Source organism: Mchenga conophoros, linkage group LG23 (genome assembly GCF_057382185.1).
Source record: "Mchenga conophoros isolate Kocher_MC1m ecotype Shallow Benthic linkage group LG23, M_conophoros_male_GT1.1, whole genome shotgun sequence".
Classification (NCBI taxonomy): domain Eukaryota; kingdom Metazoa; phylum Chordata; class Actinopteri; order Cichliformes; family Cichlidae; genus Mchenga; species Mchenga conophoros.
In genome coordinates this window covers 34,770,391-34,791,039 of record NC_140547.1, presented here as the reverse complement: position 1 = coordinate 34,791,039, position 20,649 = coordinate 34,770,391, and the positions used below count along the sequence as shown (strand labels likewise).

Genomic DNA, 20,649 nt, shown 5'->3' with positions numbered 1-20,649 from the left:
ATGATGTCAGTCACATGACGTCACCATTGCAAACCTGCCCTCAGCCATCTGATGTGACTTTGAAAGATCTCCTCGTGGTCTGAGTCAAATATTTGGTCATGAGTTTAGCTGCTCTTCATTAAATTTGACTTTAGTCTAAAAAAAACAAAACAACAACAACAAATATATAAATAAATAAGAAGTAACCTGCGTCTTTAATGCATTTAACTACAGAGTAATTAACTACTTCATGTATTTATGATGATTAGTGCAAAATCCAGCATCTGTGCAGACAGACTGCATGAAGCCAAAGCGAGTAAAAAAACAAAACATTTTTAAAAGCTCATAGAAGACAATTCAAGCCCCCAAACTTTCCACTAATTTGTCTCAACAGAAGAATAAATCTATTTTAGAAATCCTCATTTCCATCAAGGGAATGAATGAATACATTTTCCCCTGTAATTTATTCCACCTACATAAAGAAAATTTGTAAACAAATATGCAGTCATGTGGCTTTTTAAGGCGGTGTATGTACGCATGGATTGAAGCAGTCCGCTACAAGACTGCGAGATGCAAACACTGCCAGTCGTTGACATTTTGAATAACATCTGTGCAACTTTATATGGCTGGTCCTTTTTGTCAGGTCACTGAAAACTAAATAGAGCATTTCCTGTTACACCTGCAGAAATGAAAGCTCTTTTAAACTGTATCCGATGTTGGTGATATTATTATTTGAAAGTTAAAAAAATTGAAGAGAATCAAAACTGACTATTAAGACCTCCTTCTGCTGTAAACATGACTATCACTAGACATGAAGTTTTCATTTCTTTGCTGATAGAAGGGGTTCAAAAAGTCTAAAAGAAGCATTTTAGATCTAAGTTCTAAGGGGTTTGATTTCAGTAAAATGCCTTAAAATAATGAATTAAATGAAATTTCCCCGTCTTACATGGTAAGTATGCTGTACTTTTTGGGGCTCAGGCTATATTATGTTGTGGATTGATCTTTCTTCTTTACATCTTTCTTTAATATTTATTATGTTGAAGTGTATGACAGATGTTCTCATATTCAACTTTTATTTGATCATATTTTATTTGTGATCACGACTGTTATTATTTACTTACACAATCATTTTATCTCCTTTCCTTTAAAATAACTGATGTTATGCAATACTTAAAATGACTCATTGATTACCTAAAATTACTGACGCGTTACTTAAAAATGCTTTTAAACTGCTTGAATTGACTTACATTGTAATTATTTCTTTGTTTCCTGTATAGACCTGACTTGTTACCCTACGTTTAAGTATTTGTAGGTTAATATAATTATACTGTAAATTCATATAAATACTAAAACTGAGAGAAATTACACCCTCAGTCAAGAGGCCATATTATAAAGTGTTATAATACATAACTCTGGGAATAGGCAAAAAAGTGGACCAAATCACTTTGAGCTTTAGTGCTTTAGATCAATAATTGGCAAAAGAGCTTCTAGTGCATATTATTTAACACATTTTATAGTCATATTTCCAATGATGCAATGACTCAGGTCCTTTCTTATGTTTGCCACAACCTTTTTTTAAAAAAAACATTGACAGACAGATGTTTTCATTGTGTCGTTGGGATCATGTCATATGTAAAGCTTCTTAGCCTTTGAAGAAAACAAGTAGTGAAGTGAAGTAACAATTACAGCACACCCCTCTGTACTGTAGCTGAGGTAGCAGTGTAATATAAAGATAAAGTAATGGAGATAACACGATGTTACTTTTGTTTAAAAAAACAAACAAAAAACAAACAGGAGAGTACTGTACGGAAACACTCTGTTAAAAGTCCAAGTAATGCATTTCATTTTCCCAGGGTAATATTCAGTGTGTAAGGACCTCATTCTGGTAGAGCTGACACTAATTTAACTAAGTGAATTACTGCTCGGTGGCTTATTAACATGGATTATTTACCGATTAGATTCAGTTCAGATTTATCTATCATATACGTGGCGTCAAATCAGTACAACAGTGGCCTCGTGGTGCTTTGACCCTACTGTACCTGCTGTATTCGACATTTAGTGTAATACATCTGCAAAGTTAAAAGTAACGCTCCAGCAAATATTTATTTCGACCACTGAAAGTAATCACCTCTGAACTTTATTTAAGTACAATTACACACCACGTGACCTTCAGTGAGTTGCGCGCCTTAACTTCTTGATGCGTCTTAACGGCGCAGTGCAGCCTCGTGGTTCTCACTCGCATCACTAAGCGCTGTAAACATCGTTTGCATCGCTCAGTTTTCTTCTCTAATCTCGATATTACTCGTTCATCGGTCAGTAGAAAAGAGTTTTAATTTGAAGGCCACATCCTCCGTCTTCCGGTCTCATCCTTTCTAACTCTGACAGCTGGAGGCATCTGTCCGCGCGCACCCAGCCAGCCAGACAAGACGCGCACCCTCTCTCCGGTCATATCCGCTGCCCACGGGCTAGAAGACTCCAATTAGAAAAGCAGGAGCGAGTTACGCGCACTTACTGAACTTCACCTGTTTTGGTTTTTCTCTTCTTGGACCCCCACTCTGTCCTCTGTCACGATTCCTCCCCAGAGCCGCTCCTCGGGTTTTTTATCTTCCATTGGTCCCCGAACGGCGCGGAGGAAGTGGTCCGTGGTGTTTCTGGTGACCGCCGTCGCGATGGTTTTGTTAGTTCTCGCCATCGCTGTCCCATTACTGCTGATCCGCACCTCTAAAACCACCGCTCATTACTATGAGATGATGGGCACTTGTCGGATGGTTTGCGACCCGTACAGTCCCAAACCGGAAGGCGCCACGGCCATGGAGGTGATCCAGAACCTGAACGGGGCGGCTCCGCTGCCGCCGATGGCGCAAGGGAGCCGCGGGGAGCCAGGGCGACCGGGTAAACCTGGACCCAGGGGCCCACCGGGCGAACCGGGACCCCCTGGCCCCAGGGGCCCACCGGGAGAGCGCGGCGACGTAAAACTATCCTTCCCTGCGCTGACCGGAGGTGCGGGGGGTGACAACGGCGAGACAGAGGTAGCCAACGCCACTGCGAGCGGTTTCAGGATCGCTTTCTACGTCGGTCTGAAAAATCCGCACGAAGGATATGAGGTGTTAAAGTTTGACGACGTGATTACAAACTTGGGGAACCATTACGATCCGAGCACCGGGAAGTTCACCTGCCATGTGTCCGGGATCTATTTCTTCACTTATCATGTGCTGATGCGAGGAGGAGACGGGACGAGCATGTGGGCCGACCTGTGCAAGAACGGGCAGGTAGGAGGGTAGCTTCAGACGGGAAAAGCGGGAGCACTAACAGTTAATAAAGTAAATTCATAACTATTCAAGTTTATGTAGATATACATAAAATGGCTTTTTTCCTCGTGCCGAAATACATATTTTACGCACCAAAAGCGCACACGGAGGTAGAGGACTCCAAACGAATTGTGGAAGCAGATATATCTTTATTGTTTTTAGCATAACACCAGCGGTATTTCTAGTTCTCTGTAAGCCTGTCTGTGCGCTCTGTTTGACGGTAGCGCTCATGCGTAAATCCAATTTAGATGAGACAGCTTCAGTTGGATGTGGGGTCAGACAGGAGGGTTGACATCATTAGTTCAGGGTTCAGTTCAGACTTAGGGCCAAATTTTGCTCTATTCTATTTTCCTCCACGTTTTTTTTAACCTGACGTCCCCTTAACCTCACACTTGGTAGCTAAAAGTTGGAATCTATCCATTTTACGCACCACTGCTGCTTCCCTTTGCCTCTCAGGTATATGTGAACTTTTCTGCTTAGTCCTATTTCAGTGTTCGTTACAGGAACTCTTTCTCTCTCTTTCTCTTTAACCAGGTTCGAGCCAGTGCCATAGCTCAGGATGCAGACCAGAACTATGACTACGCCAGCAACAGTGCTGTACTGCATTTGGACTCTGGAGATGAGATCTACGTCAAGCTCGACGGCGGCAAAGCTCATGGAGGAAATAATAACAAATACAGCACCTTCTCTGGCTTTATCTTATACCCAGACTAATCACGCTGCAGCACATCCTTGGACAGTCACTGAATATAGTTTACAGTAAAGAATATGATCAACTTGGTTTCTGTTCTTTTGAATAGGTGCAACATTAGTGGCTTTATCTGCAACTTGTTGTTCTGTTACTTCAGTCAAAGATCCTTTTTGTATATTTATTTGAACTTAAGTTCACCTGGAGGTTGCTGTCATTAGTGCGTGTGTGATACCTTAGTGTAAAGAAACAAATGCTCCAGATAATTTAGAGCATCCCTGGGAGAAAATATTACCTGAGCTCCTTTCTGAAATGCTATGGAGGCAACAGGTCTGAAGACGTAAAGCTAACAACTGGATGCTTACAGGCTGAGAGGGTCTTCTGAAGCCACATGTGTGTTAAAAGTATGCAGTATTTCGAAGACAATATGAAGAAATCAAGATGTAAACTGAAGGTCGGATAAGCAGTTTTCAGAGTATAAATTAGCCAGTAATGTTTGCCCTTGTGGCCTGTCAATAGCAGCAGTGAAAACATTCATGGCAAAATCAATCCATTCAGTGAGTTCTGACCTTTCAGGGAGCTGGAGGGGGAAAAGAAGGAAGCTGTTGTCGTTTTATTGTACTGTCCAGCTATATTTAACTTCCTCTAATAGATTATGAGCAAAACTCAAAAATCATAGTTTGTGGAAAGTTAAAGGGGATATCTCATGTTAATTTCCAGTTCCATATTTTAGTCTTGCATTCAAGTAGAGTAGATTTGCATGAGTCACAGTTAAAACCAATTCTTATTTATCAAATATTGGGCCTTAATGCAGCCTCTCAGTTTATCCTCTGTTTGAAAAAAAATCACTTTACCTACTTTCCAACTCCCCTTAAGACACCTTTCTTCTGGTTTGTGTGCCTGTGATGGTCATATTAGGAACATCCTTTCTGTAGGATATCATACCAATCCAAGAATAGAGCAAACTGGCAGAAATAAAGCATTTAGAGTAATCTGAAGTCCAAAGTGTAAATTTTGGCTCACTTGAACAAGTTTAGCACACTTACAACAAAAAAGTTATTTTATTGACTGAGCTTTCCCGCTAGCTAGCTATAGCTATCAGTTAGCACGCTCAGAAGTTTATAAATATACTTTCCCCAAATTCATTAAAATTCTTTGTTGAATAAAATTATGCATAACCACAAAAGAATATTACGTCCATAAAAGGCAAAGGGCCCAGATGAAATATAAAGATTTTTTGACTGAGTTATGCTAACACATCCCTGGCTAGCTAGCATAACTGTAGCTAGCCCACCAGATAAAACAGTTTACCCATACTTGTGTCTGTGAAGGTTCTCAGTCATCCAGGTCATCGTAGTCAAAGGAGCTTGCAAAGAAAAGCGTCTGGACTTCTTTAAGTTGCTTGAAGACGTTTCACCTCTCATCCGAGAAGCTTCTTCAGTTCTAAGGTCAAATATCTGGGACTCTCCACCATTTGACCTTAGAACTGAAGAAGCTTCTCGGATGAGAGGTGAAACGTCTTCAAGCAACTTAAAGAAGTCCAGACGCTTTTCTTTGCAAGCTCCTTTGACTTTACCCATACTTCTGTTCATGTAGGTCTAAGGGCTTGTGAGTAGTTTCTACAAGTTTCTAAAGTGACAAAAACGGTTCCACCAAACCAGGTGCTTGGGATCATACTGACACACTGTTATTTACTTCTGTCCTTATTTCTTTTCCCCCATTGCTAACAATCAAGCACATCACCACCAGTATGCATGGGTAATTGGAGCAGCAACTTAAAAGTAAGGTGTATATTTTTTTCATATCCATCTTTAAACAATAATAAGGCATCAATATCCATGACAAAACTTTTTTTTTCTTGGTGTATTAAACCATCGCGTTAACATTGGCTTTCAAATGTGGTTTCAGTGTAAATGATGGAGGAACTAAATACAAAGTGTAAAGCAAAATGTCATGTTCAGGAGTCGTATACCTGTTTGTGCTTTAATTTTCCATTCAAGAGTAGCACAGAAAGATGTTAAAGAGACAGACGAATGAAGTGTGGTACTAAAAGAGTGCAAATTTTGGAGGAGATGTTGCGATTGTGTGGCTATGGAATGCTGCCACGGATGTATCCAATAATGTTTAGCTGGGACAGGAGGAAATATTAAAGTAATTTCTTTATTCATATGAGCATTGTTTTAAGATAGTCTTGAAAAAAAATATTAATCCTTAAAATGGGACTGCAGTACATTTAACTCTTCAGTCAGTGGAAACTGCCAGAGCTTAAAGACATGGAAGACATTCACTGTGACAAGGAAATCTGTGGTGCTTTGAATAGTGTCCAGCGTCTTACAAAGTAACTAATCACCACACGTGAAAGATACACATGGATGTCTCACGTCATTACTGAATCTGTTCTGTTCTCCTCTCACTGACATCAATAAATACTGTTTGACAAAAAGTTTGGTTTGTCTGAGTATCTGTGACCGAGCGAATCCTGGTGAGGACAAGCACATTTCAAAATGCAGATGCAGAAGGGTGAGAGGAGAATGTAAATCTAAGGAAGAAGCAGATGGAATTTGTGTTGAGTTGTTTCACGGCAAACGTAGGTGGAACTGTCATCTGTCTCCTTTTGGCGTTTCCGGTTCAATTTTTCACCACAGCTCTGAAATATTTCTGCATACGTTTTGTTTCACACTGGTCTCAAAAACCGTCGCCTGCCTGAATGCATTGCATTGCACTGTAGCCTATAAAGCAGCCTCTCTACAATGTGTCCCTCGGGTTCCAGGTGCCTCTCTAAATGTCCTTTGCTCTGCTGTGGCTTGGAGACATTTTTAGTCAGTGAGCTTGGACACAGGAAGTCTGCTCTCTGGCGTTTTCTACTGCAAACCACTGAAGCTGTAATTATCCAGAAAGGTTACAGTGAGTTCTTTGCATTTTACCACATTAGTCATATTTTGTTTTCTATTTTGGTGTGCTGAATTGATCAATAATTCTTATTTTCATATTCAGAATATATTTGAATAAATAATATCAGTCATGAACTTGGACACAGATATTGGTACTGGCATTTTTAAATTTGTTTTTGACATTTTCTTAACCATATATCGAAATTAGGATCATGGGTGTCTTTGACATTCACAGACTATATAATGACCAGATGACACGTACCCATGACATGTACCCTCGCTACATTTGAAAATATCTTTTTGCAGAAGAGATTTTCTCTGTATAATACTGAGCAAAAAACTATCACTTCTGTAGCTTATATGCTTTTATTTTGAAGGGCACAAAGCTGGTATTGTGGTAATAAAATACTACAGGAATGAGTCTTAAATCCCAGAAATTAGTTAGTATTTTGCATTTCTTGTTTCCTCTTCTCAATCTACTTTTAATATGTCAGTAAACTATGATGTATTTCAGACTACAAACATTGTTGGTGACATCATCGTGTCAAACCAGCTCAGCTTTAAGCTTTGAAAAAGTGGCAACCTTAGGGGCTGAAAAATGATGCCATGATGGAAGTGGCAATGTCTACAGCCTGGTACAAAGAAAAAAAGCAAATAAAATAAACGACAGTGGGGTTCCATCTAGGGCAACATGCTGAGCAGTCCTATGAAAATAGTGAAAACACACCAAACAGAAAGTGATCTTTTCACTTGCAAGTGAAAAGATCACTTTCTGTTTGGTGTGATAGGAGACATTTGATGGGATACAAAAGCGTCACTTTTGTATCCCATCAAATGTCTCCTATCGCCTGTTTGCATCCAGCTTTTAAATTACTACCTTTTGGAATCACAAATGGCTGTTGTCTGGGGAAGAAGCTAGCTTTACTACAAGCCATTGAAATCTTTAGTTTTTGCCATTTTATTTGCAAATTCACATCACGGATAAACCTGATGGAAGACTGACAGGGGACAGGACAAGACAAGGTTCTATTTTCACACTTCATTGTTTTTCTATTTGATACTATATTTTTTTCTCAGCTCATTAATAAGCACTTTTGTGTTTGGTGTTTTGGTCAACATGTGGTTGTCACAGGTAACAATGCAGGAACTCCAGCAACACTTAAGGGAAGAGGAACAACTTTATTGACTGACCAACGGCTTCGGCTTGTGACCTTAATCAGGGTCATCGATGAAGGCCACAGGTTGTCACAGGTAAGTCACTACAAAAATATAATTTTACAGAATATGTTACATTACTGATTTAGCAGAATGTAAAATATTTGATAGCTCAGTCTTAAATACCTGCAGTAGCCATTTTAATCCATATAACATTGACTGAGAACATTTTTCACGGAGTTATCTTTTTAGTAGCGTTTTTGTGCGTGCGTGCAAACACGATCATTGGAAAAGTTTTGAATGGAACTAAAGTTTCTGATAAAACTTTGTCGGAGTGCAGAGGGAGGTCATGTTAAAAATACATTAAAATTTGGTTTATATCCACCAAGATCTTTAAGGTCAACTTAATGATTTATTGGCTGAAAATCGACAAAACGCTTATAAATTAGAAATTATGACTCTTACAAGTGTGCTATGTGTTGGCAGCATATAGAAAGTACCATATAAAGATTTAAAATGTCAAACCACATTTGACCTCTGACCTCGCTTTCAAGGTCAATAGAGTGATCTGAAGTTCAAAATTATATAGCTCTATGTAATGATATATAGAGCTCTTTATTAAAGTTATGTTTGTTACTGCCATTGTTTGGATTTTCAGCATATATACATATAGCAAATTATATATGAGGATTCTAAATATCATTTTACTTTCTACCTCTGACCTCTTTAAGTTTAAATAAAATTTCTTTTTTCTTTAAAAGTATGCTTAAAATTCTACTGCCTTTGTTTGTATTTAGAAAGGACATATAGGAAATGATGCTGATATATGAGGACTGTAAATAACATGATACTTAAACTATGAGTTCACTTTTACATTTCACATCTGCCTTTCTTCCAACCCAAAATGTGTTATTTCTTTAAAGGAAGTATTATCAGAAGAAAGAGCTGCCAACATAATTTGAAAAATACTTAGTATAATATTATATAAGGTCAAGTTATTCATGGTCAGTTTACAAAAAACAGTTTTTTTTATGTACATATAGTACACATGTAACATTCATTGAATTTTTTGGAATATTTGTTTACATTTTTCGTAACAAAGTTAGTTTGTAACATTTTTCGTAACAAACTAACAAAAATTGTTACAATGTAAATGTAACAAAAAAAATGTTACATTTTTTGTTATATTCTAACTTTGTACCAAAAATGTAAACAAATGTTACAAAAAGTTAAATGAATGTTACATGTGTACTATATATACATAAAATAATAATAATAATAATAATAATAATAATAATAATAATAATAATAATAATAATAATAAAGATTAATACAAAATTTATTGAATTTAAAATGATGTAAAGTGTATTAAAATCAGAAATGAACAAAATCACTAAATATGGATTCTGCTGAGTCCATCTTTTATATACAGTCTATGTTTAAAACTCAACCATAAGCTTCATAATCTTAACCCAAACTATTCAATTCATTTCAATTCAATTTTATTTATATAGCGCCAAATCACAACAAAAGTCGCCTCAAGGCGCTTCATAGATACAGAGACCAACCCAACAATCATATGACCCCCTATGAGCAAGCATTTTGGCGACAGTGGGAAGGAAAAACTCCCTTTTAACAGGAAGAAACCTCCGGCAGAACCAGGCTCAGGGAGGGGCGGCCATCTGCTGCGACCGGTTGGGGTGAGAGAAGGAAGACAGGATAAAAGACATGCTGTGGAAGAGAGACAGAGGTTAATAACAGATATGATTCAATGAAGAGAAGTCTATTAATACATAGTGAGTGAGAAAGGTGACTGGAAAGGAAAAACTCAATGCATCATGGGAATCCCCCGGCAGCCTACGTCTATTGCAGCATAACTAAGGGAGGATTCAGGGTCACCTGGTCCAGCCCTAACTATATGCTTTAGCAAAAAGGAAAGTTTTAAGCCTAATCTTAAAAGTAGAGATAGTGTCTGTCTCCCGAATCCAAACTGGAAGCTGGTTCCACAGAAGAGGGGCCTGAAAACTGAAGGCTCTCCCTCCCATTCTATGTGTTTTAACTGTGAGTGGCAAAAATCACTGGACACTTCTCCTTTATTCAAATGCACACTGTTTCTCACTCAGAAGTGGAAAATGTTCACATAAAATAAATGTGGTTATTTTATGTACTGCCATAACACTCTGTTGGCTAAACATTTGAGATTAGTTGTGGCTTGGAACCACAAAGATTCATAACCTAACATTAGTGTTTATTTCTTAAGCTTCAGATCTATATCTACATCTACACTGCTTTAATTTGCAGACATGATCTTTCTGAACAGAACATTTAAGCATCAGAAATTGTATTTTCTAATTTTATTTTCTGCAATAATCCGCAAACATTATGGAAAAACCCAACTGATGTTCAGCCAAGGGAACTGGGGCAATGCTAATTTCCAAGTTAACCTCCAAAGAAACACCCCTGCAGAAGCCTGTTGAGAGATGGGCAAATCTCCATATTGGTTACTTGTATAAACTATGGTAAGCATGAATAACGTCTTGAAGACTTCATGAAGCCGTCAGTTACATTCTCAGTTCTAAATCTTGGTGGAAGCTGGTGGTTTCATTTTTGATCAGTTTGTCCTGAGATGTGCAAATGCTTAGCCAGATCCAAACATTGCTGTAAACATTTATTAAGATGATGGCTGTTTTGTGTGTATTTTCCACCCCCCCCCCCCCCCCCCCCATCCCCCTTCGACTCCATCCCCTTCAGGGACACCAGCTGTTTACACACCACTCCTGTCGCTTTAAATGGAAATCATGGGAAACAAATATTAGCATGTCTGGTTAGATAAACCTCTATTAAGGTGTTGGCTTATTTTCCTGCACTCTAAAAAAAACAGCTCTATCCTCCTCGGAGGTGATGTTTTAGAAACTGCTCAAAGAAAAGAGCATGTGAAAGCAGACACCACAGTATGGTTTGGGCTTATTAATAAAATCTCTTAGATTTGATCAAAATGCGTGACGTTAGTGTATTTGTTTGAGATGATCGCTGCTCAGAGAGGTTTAGAGACATTAACTGGAGCGATGATGTCACCACTAGGGCTCTTTTAAACTGCTTAAAGATCAAAGCGTGATGGCCTTGGAAAGGCTTGCAGCCCCCACTGCAGACACATTTAGGATGAAAAGTGGAGCTGCTGACACCAACTGAGACATCAACAGTGTCACTAACTGCCTGACGGATGCCCCACACACACACACACACGTGCGCGCGCACACACACACACACACACACACACACACACACACACACACACAAATAAATTATATATATATATATATATATATATATATATATATATATATATAAAACAACACGATAGATGATCAGGCTGTTGCTTCCCCCTACTCTGCCTGACAGTGAGGGATTGCTGACTGACAGGTGGAGTAGTGAAATTCTCTGATGGATGAGATAAGTGGGGCAAGGCCTCACACACACACACTGTGTTTGGGGGAATTCAGCCTGACAGGCAGCTGAGCAACAGGCATCACTGAAGTAATGATAGCGTGTGTCACCAGGCGGCTGAGCTGTGTGTTTTTAGTGTTGCCACCTTTATTAACTAAGATCAGTTTAATTGATTTTTGAATCTGACAATAGAGCCTGCAGTGCAAAACACATAGCAGCCTGCTACCCGAACGCGTGTCGCCGGGAACAAAAAGCAGTCTCCTTTCAGCTGATTTCGTCTGATTGCCGAACCCGGCGTGAAATATTGCGGCAGACAAGGCAGCCAATCACTGGGACATTTTTAAAACCTTTCCTCATTCGTTCGCTCCACTGCTTCTCTCCCTACAATGATTGATCCATGTTCATGCCTGAGATGCAAATGGCAGTGTGGCATGAGTGAAATATAAAGACGGGGACATCTAAAGAGACCCCCCAGAGAGGGATGACGCTGAGAGTTTTCACTCTGATTGACACTTTAAAACCTTCTGCTTATCTTCCTCTTTTGTTTATCGCATAAGTCTTACTCAAGATGGTGTTCTTGCAATCTGCACAGCTGGGAGAGATGACGAGGCTCACTGGAAAAGCAAACAAAGGAGGTTAAAGTGAAGAGTTGTCACATTAAAGATGGAACTGTGGAGTCAGTGCAGAGCACATGGGAAAAAAATGAAAGAAGATTGCGCCTTGTGGATTAAATATTACTTCATCATTTGTTCAAACAATGCTCTGAACCTGGATGAAGAGTTCTGGAGAGAAAAAAAAACCAAGGATTGTAATCTTTAAACTTTTTAAACTAAATGTGGTTTCTATAGAATTAGCAAGTTTAAAACCCGCTAAAATGAACTTAAACTATCAACAAAAAGTGAAGGAAAAAAATCAGTGGCATTATCTGTAAAATATCTATTTATTGTGTTGGAGAGACAATGACTGCATTTGATTCAGGTTTAATTATGTAGCACCAAATTACAACAAGCACCACCTCAGAATGTAAGTTAAAGACCCTACCAGGAAGCACGGGGGGAAACACTCCCTTTTAACAGGAAGAAAGCTGAAGGATCTGTCTCCCATTCTACTTTTATAAACTCTAGAAACCAAAAGTATGCCTGCCTGATCATTCTAAGCTTTCTGTGGAAATAGACGGAGCCTGTGGTTGTTCCTGTCTTACTTGATCAGTGCTGAATAGTAAGATGTCCTAGCTTTAAAGATAAAATATATTTTCCTGGCTAAAATGAAGATCTTCCACATTAGTGCAATGTGGTTTGCTCTCCAGCTCGCTAGTTATCTGCTTTACAAGTGCACATTTGGAAGTTATACCAGGAAGTCAGGTGTTATCGATTTGTTGCTTTCTTTTACAGAGGAGACACAGTAACCAGAAAGAAATCTACTGTAAAGAAATTTTTCATCCAGCGCTGTGTAATTCATTATCGTAAATTTTAGTGTTATGAAAAATGGTCAGACAAAAGAGGATCCAAACTGTGATAAAACTATTTTGAGTTCAATTTTGTTAAATTTAATATTTGGGTCTACTAAAAACATTAAATAAAACATTAAATGCAATGTTGATGTTGTCATTTCCAACGTCTACATAAATGTTAAAATCACACTTTAATAATTGTTATCAGAACTGAGCTCTAAGTCAGATCAAAAGTCTCAGCTATTCAGTAGAAACTCTAAATAAGTGCCAGCTTCTTGTGTTTTCCCGTTAAGGTGTACGAGGCTCAGAGTCAGAGTTTCAAATGAATTCAAACTCTGTCTGGGTCTTTGGTTGATTGATAATCCAGAGTGAAACATTGCTGCCACTCCTCCTGAGCCTGTGCTTCGGGGATTCTGACAAGTAATATGACTCAGGGGTGTGATTCATTTAAACTAAAGTATTCATCCTGCTGCAGCCAGGTTTCTGTGAGGCAATATAAATCAATATTTTGATCAATTATTAAATCATATACTGACAGGGACTTAGAGGTGAGCGAGCTAAAGGTTAATAGTCCACATTTAATTGTTGTTCTGCTGTGCAGTTGAAACAGTTACGTTTGTCTTTCTTTGTGATTTTTTTCTGGTTATTTTTAGTTGGTTTGGGCGCAGACACGATTACTGGAAGGTTGGGGTTCCAAGACCTTCAACACATGGAGAACTTATTTAAGAAGTTCAGACTGTTGATGTTGGAAATCATGACCTCTGGCATTTTGCTGGCTAATTGCAAAAGTTGAGCAGCAGGAAAGCAAAAGCTTTTTTCCATCTTTGTCCTGCTATTCCAAAAGCTGGAGTCTGGCGGGATCCACTGTGACTCCAAGTGAAAACAACGAACCATAATGGCAAGCTAGGCATAATCGAAATGAACTTAGATAACCTAAAGAACTTAAACATAAACCATAAACATCAAATTATATTAAAACTCAAAACGCTGGGTCAAATGACCCAGGATCATGACAATAAATTTGTTATCCCAAAAAGTTAAGTCCTCAATTCTAGAGACTGGTTGGTGAGTAAAACCTGTATATCTAGTAAAAACTGTTTATTCCCTGACTGCTTGGTGAGTGGTCCCTGGGTAAAATTGGTCACAAAGAGGTGCTGCACCTCTTATTGCTTTGTACACAGATTGTCACGGTCACCTGTAGTTTGCATGGAGGATGCCAACTATTCTGCAACCACTTGTTGTACTGAGCTGTAGTGAAACTTGAGAGAGAGGAACATAAAACTGGAAAGCGAGACTGTTCACCTTCAAAGTAAAAGTTGTGCCTTACTGCTGAAACCAATATGTTTCAAAAGGAGTAACTTTTACTGTGAAAACAAATATTTTCTGTTTTGAGTTTGCATCACACTCAGTTTCACAAGCACTTCACGAGTAGTTGTTGACTGTTTGCTGACAAGATACAAGCTACTTCCTGCAACCGCTTGTTGCAACCAGGAGAGTCTAGGCTTGGGCAAGTGGGACTTTAGGCAAGGCAAGGCAAGTTTATTTGTATAGCACAATTCAACAACAAGGTGATTCAAAGTGCTTTACAGAGACATTAGAAACAAGAACAAATAAAAAGCATGATAAACTAGCAAATAAACTAACTAACTAATTAACAAACAAACAAACAAACAAACAAACAACAGTATTTAAAATCAAAACAGATAAAATCAGTAGTTAAATGTAAGTTTTGAAATTTAAGCTTAAAGTGTGGATTTGGTGCTTTATTCAAATGCAGCTGAGAACAGGTGAGTCTTCAACCTGGATTTAAATAAACTGAGTGTTTCAGCTGATCTGAGGCTTTCTGGGAGTTTGTTCCAGATATATGGAGCATAAAAGCTGAATGCAGCTTCTCCGTGTCTGGTTCTGACTCTGGGAACTGATAAAAGACCGGATCCAGATGACCTGAGGGATCTGGATGGTTCATACTGGGTCAGGAGGTCATTGATGTATTTTGGTCCTAAACCATTCAGAGCTTTATAGACCAGCATCAGAACTTTAAAGTCTATCCTCTGACGGACAGGCAGCCAGTGTAAGGACCTCAGAGCTGGACTGATGTGGTCCACTTTTTTGGTCTTAGTGAGGACTCGAGCAGCAGAGTTCTGAATGAGCTGTAGTTGTCTGACTGATTTTTTAGGTAGACCTGTAAAGATGCTGTTACAGTAATCAAGCCTACTAAAGATGAATGCATGGACTAGTTTTTCCAGGTCCTGTTGAGACATCAGATCTTTTATCCTTGATATATTCTTGAGGTGATAGTAAGCTCAGTTGATTACACGGCAGCTTCTAACCACTCAGGAAATATTCATTTTTCTCTGACTACATGTGGTTGCCAACCAGTTTCTAGGCCAGTGTGACAGGGGCCAAACATCTAGTCCATTCGTATTTATATCATCCTAGTTCTTTGCTTGTACTGAACACTCAAGATACTTTTTACACATGTATGCAGCGGTTTATTTGTCATTTGAAGTACACAAAGACAAACTTTGATGATCATGTCATCAGGGGAAATTTGGGGTTCAATTTCTTGTCCAAAGACACTTTGACAAGCAGAGCAGAAGAGCCAAGTATCAAACTCCCAACCTGTATGGCCTCATAGATTCTGCATAGGCAGTCAGGCAGCGAATAGTGCCAGGAGTGCCCGCAGATGTGGCTGAACAGCACTACTGTACCTTGTTATATTCAATGTCGAAGAAACCTATAAGTGAATCCAGGCTTCTATGGGAGACTTCTGCACGGTCAAACATGTATGACATGAGACAGTTAATGGGCTTTATCATGAGAGTTCTGTTCTATCTGCTACTTTAAATTGATTACATTAAAATTTTCAGATTATATTAGAGCTAAATTTTATCTGCATCACCATCACATATCAGGTACGACTATACATTTAACAATCCAACAATGTATAAATGAGATGGAGTGAGTCCAAACTAACACCCACCACAACATAGAGATACAGATTTAGCTCCAGTGGAATTTATGCTCAGGATTACAGCTCATATGCTGGATAATGATTCGGCCAAATGGTGACTCACTTCATCTGTCAGCGTGCACTCCGAAAATCTACTCTACAGTTTAATTGGCCAAATGAGGGGAAGCAGAAGGAAAAAGAAAGCAAGGGAAAGACAAAGCCATGAGCGGGTAAAAAATAAGAGTGAGGATTTTTCTGTCATGGAACTTCTTTTTTTTTATAGAGCATAAAGGCAAATAAAGAAAACATCTGCAGCCCTCCAGGGGCTGTAAACTCAGGGTTAAGCTTATTTGGCGAATGGACGCATTGCATCATGAATACGTCCACGTGTGTTAATCCGTTGCTGTAACTGCCTCGCTCTAAAATATGTCGGTGACCTGATGCATTCTGTTTATTCTGTTTTTGCTCCTTTTCATCAGGCAGTTGTTTACCTCTGGGACTTTCACGGATCATATCTGTGTCCTCTAAGCCAGTCAAATAAATTCCATTTTTATACTTCCTATAGCCTTGTTGTTGCTGCAGAAACACTTGTAAGGGCAAGAAACAAATTTTCATGTGCTTTTAATCTGAAATTCTTAGTTACTTAAAAGGTCTATCTATCTATCTATCTGATCAGCTAAATTTTATCAACACTGAATATTTAGTGATATTTGTGCTCTGCGGCAATAAACTAAAGATGGTCTCAAAGAAGCGCAACATTTTTAAGATCCTCTATAAACCTGATTCTAGTTCTAGACTTAAAATCACTCATAAATTTTCATTTCTATCCAGATCTCCAGATGCTGATTTGTTTTCTATTTCTGTGAAGGCGTTCGATTCTTGTACAATGAAATGAAACAGCTCACACGCAGAGGAAACAGCATAACTGTCAGAAAAACACGCCCCTGTCTTGTTCGGCCATAATGAGAGCTAAAGGAGAGTACACAGAAATCAATGCCTCTCTCCAGCACACATCCCTCTCTTTCTCCCATCCTGTCAGCCATCATCCACCTCTGCCCTCCCAACACCTCCTCCCTGCTTTCTCTCTCACTGATACTGTCATTATTAATGTCCAGCCTCCTCCCTCAGCCCATCGTGACTGACAGTTTTAGAGCCTTCAACCATTCACCTCCTGCCGCTCTAAAGCTCTTAACATGAAGCCAACAGCCTAAATTTCTTGGGCGGGAAAAGCAGCTATTTTTAGCTTCATTAGGATTGGAAATCTTTGGGTTCACCTTAGCTTCTTTGGTGCAAAAGATGATGCAAAATCTGTTAAACTATAAGTCTTAATTCATATTTCTGCGCTGAGTCTATGTAGTGCCTATGCAACTTGCTGACACACTTGCTAGCATTTTAACTTGTGCTTGGTGTTGGTTTCCCTCTTCGAGTTGATCCATTCTCTTCCAGTTAATTTGACAAATGGTGTCAGAAGAAGAGACGGTGCTGAATGAGTGAATCAAGTCTTTGGAGTATATCCAGGCTTTGTCAGCGTGATGTGTAGTTACACTTGAAGGGAGGTTCATTAAGATTTGGCTTACATCCACCACAGTCTTGAAGGTGAACTTGAAAAACTGACAAAAAGGCTAATAACTCAGAACCTATGCCAGAAGGTTGAATCTGGTCATCTGGATGTAGTGTTTTCAGTGGGAGAAACATTTCACTCATCCAAGTCGCGACTTTCAGTCAACCGGTGGCAGCAGATGGCCCCGCCCCTCCCTGAGCCTGGTTCTGCTGGAGGTTTCGTCCTGTTAAAAGGGAGTTTTTCCTTCCCACTGTCGCCAAAGTGCTTGCTCATAGGGGGTCATATAATTGTTGGGTTTTTCTCTGTATGTATTATCGTACACTCTACCTTACAATATAAAGCGCTTTGAGGTGACTGTTGCTGTGATTTGGCTGACTGCAGGTTTCCTCAAACTTATAAATAGTGAATTTGCATGATGACTAAATTAAAATTAAAATATGTCACATTTGACCTTAGACTTCTCCTCCGAGGTCAATAGATTGATCTGAAGGTCAAAGTGATAATAATGCCATATATAGTTGTTTTCAGAATGAAGGGAATATGTTGGCATGTGATCCCTTTTGAGTACAGTTTAATTATTTTGTATTATTTTGTTAGGTACATTACAGTAACAGGTTACAATTTGAATACATGTTCCAGAGTAAGTATTATTTTGTAATCAAAAACGTTTTGCACTTCATATTTATAACTAAACATTTAAACCAATTTTACTACACAATGGAATGAATGCTACACATGTACTGTATCCACATAAATAACAAATAACAATAACTGTACTCAAAATTATGTCAAGTGTATTGAAATGGTAACAAAGAAAACAAAAACTTTCTTTAAAAGTTAATACAGAGATTGAGCTGCCTCGGCAGAGGTTTGCACTCGCTGAGTGCTTCTTGTTGAGTAACGACCAAAGACGTGTTTTCTTGTGAGGTCACAGGCACCTTGACCTTTAAACACTGAATTCTGGTCATAAAAAAGCAGTCTAGTTTAAATTCACCACAGTGAACTGCATCATATTTTCTTTTTTATTAGTCAAGCTATGCAAAATGGTCGTCATCTGTCAGCTTTCACATCTGATCAGGACTTATCTGAGATATTATTAATTTATCACAGTGTCTCTGCGGAAGATTTTGGAATCCTGTGTCACGCGGGCTGTCATTCCTGAATATATGGGAGAAAAGGTTACAATGAAATAAGTCACTGAAGCAGGCGCCTCTTTTTGTAACAAAGCCAATAAGGACTATAGGTTTTATCTTTCTGCTGGCTGATGACAATGACAGGCCGAAAGATGCCAGATGAGAGGGATGATCCTCTGAGAGTTGACTGAAAGGTTAGATTGGCTCCAGGCAGCATGGCTGATGAGGACACACACATATACATGCATACACCAAAACCCCATTCAATCATGTGTAAAAAGCTGCCTGAGCTGCTTGATGTGGTGGCTGTATGTCATTCCACGAGTTGATTATATTTTTTTCTCTGTAACTTTACAAAAAATGGAATAAAAAAAGCATAAAAAGGAAAATCACATCATAAAGTGGAGAGCAACCCAAGTAGACAAGTTGTGATGACATCTGTAGAAGTTTCTCATTTGGTTCACAGTTACAAACGTGTTCGTTTTTAGAATACGCAGCCCATTATAGCTGAATGTTACTGTATTCCTGGCACATTTGCTTCAACTCATTGGCACACACACACCGACCAGTGGAATGTATTCAATCCTGCCGCTGTGTCAGTCATGTCAGCTAGCACGATGGCATAGAGGATGGCCTTTACACTGTGAGTTATCTTGTCCTGGGGTGACAGTAAGTGCCTGTCTGCTTCCACAAAGCTCTATGTCACTTTTTAAGAACCACTTGCGAGCTAAGGACAGCTTCACAAAGCTAGTAGTGAGATCTGCAAAGGAGGAGACCGCTGCCAGTGCCAAGGCTCTAAAATTGCTAGCTTGTTTTTAGCTTTGTTAAAGTCTTTGGTTTATGAAATTTAAAAGGCAACTTGACATGAATATTGATAGCTATATGGCGTACAGAAAGCTCATTATACAATGAAGTACATGCTGAGAGTTAAACGTGAAGTTTCACAGCCTCTGGTCTTCTAACCAACATTTGCAAGCTAAATGTAGCAGCTAAGTATAACATGTTTGGTAATGCAAATCTAGTCTACCAACTTCTTTTTTTAAGTAGGTAAAATTATTATTATTAATAATATTAAAATTATAATATTATTTAAATTATTTAATTTGGAAAATATATAAAACTTTTCTGTATTCATTCTACGTGAGCAAAATTTGCAACAGAAATTTTCATGTAAATCATGAAAGGCTGAGCAGAAGGCCTGTGTTGAACCTTCATCTGGGACTCCCTTACCTATTTATGTTTATAGCACCACATCGTTGTCTTTTATAGCAACTTCTACTTTTAAAGCAGTTAAAATTATTGTGTATGAATAGAAACTCATTACAGAGGCTACGTGGGTACCTACAGCCTGATTATTTGGCTCTATGGGCTGAACTGAGGTAATCAGGAGTCATCATCAGGGGACCACAAACGTTTAAACTAAATTTCTTATCTAAATATATGTTGAAGTATTCCATAAATAACTATTAATTTAAGCCTCCTAGAGGTCACCAAACAACCAACATGCCCAAAAAAGAGGTCAAATTCAGCACACAGACGTAAAAGAAGACATTTCTTCTTCCAGAAAGAGAATGCATGGAGCTCCACGGAGTGCCTGCATTGATTTAATTTGCCAATTACTAAATGGCCCCCATTTATCATCACCTTAAGCTTTCACAAACTTCTCCGTAAGATGTAATAAGACTGAGGAGCAATCTGTCGCCCACCTCTCATTAGAACTCTGCAGAGATCCCCCAAAGCTTAATTATTTATCTGCATTAATATCCCTTCAATTATTAATGGCGGGTGAAGTGTGTGTGTGTGCGTGTGTGTGCGAAGGCCAAAGATCAGCCCTGCGTTACCTCAGCCTCCCTCCTGATTAATGGATGAGGGAGAGGAACCCTTCATGTATTATTAGTGGAGAAAGTCCGGACCTCGTGGAGACACAGAGAGAGACGGACACTCACTCGGTGAATGATAATCACCGTTTAGTATGCAAACATGTCCCCTGTACATTGGTGGCATTTCAATATTTGAAGGGAGTTGTGTGTGTGGCAGAAAGTAGACGGGACTGAGTGCTGCAAAGTTGAAAACTTGTCCTTGTTTGC

The 20,649-nt window shown here is 38.9% G+C and overlaps 1 protein-coding gene across 1 annotated transcript; it reads left to right on the top strand.

The window, feature by feature from the left end:
- Positions 1–2,286: 2,286 nt before the first annotated feature.
- Positions 2,287–5,396, top strand: LOC146547726 (complement C1q-like protein 2). Its single transcript, XM_085265446.1, has 2 exons — positions 2,287–3,248; positions 3,822–5,396. Exons 1-2 carry the CDS (start codon positions 2,649–2,651, stop codon positions 3,999–4,001), a joined length of 780 nt encoding a protein of 259 aa, XP_085121572.1. The 5' UTR covers positions 2,287–2,648; the 3' UTR covers positions 4,002–5,396.
- The last annotated feature ends 15,253 nt before the right edge of the window (positions 5,397–20,649 follow it).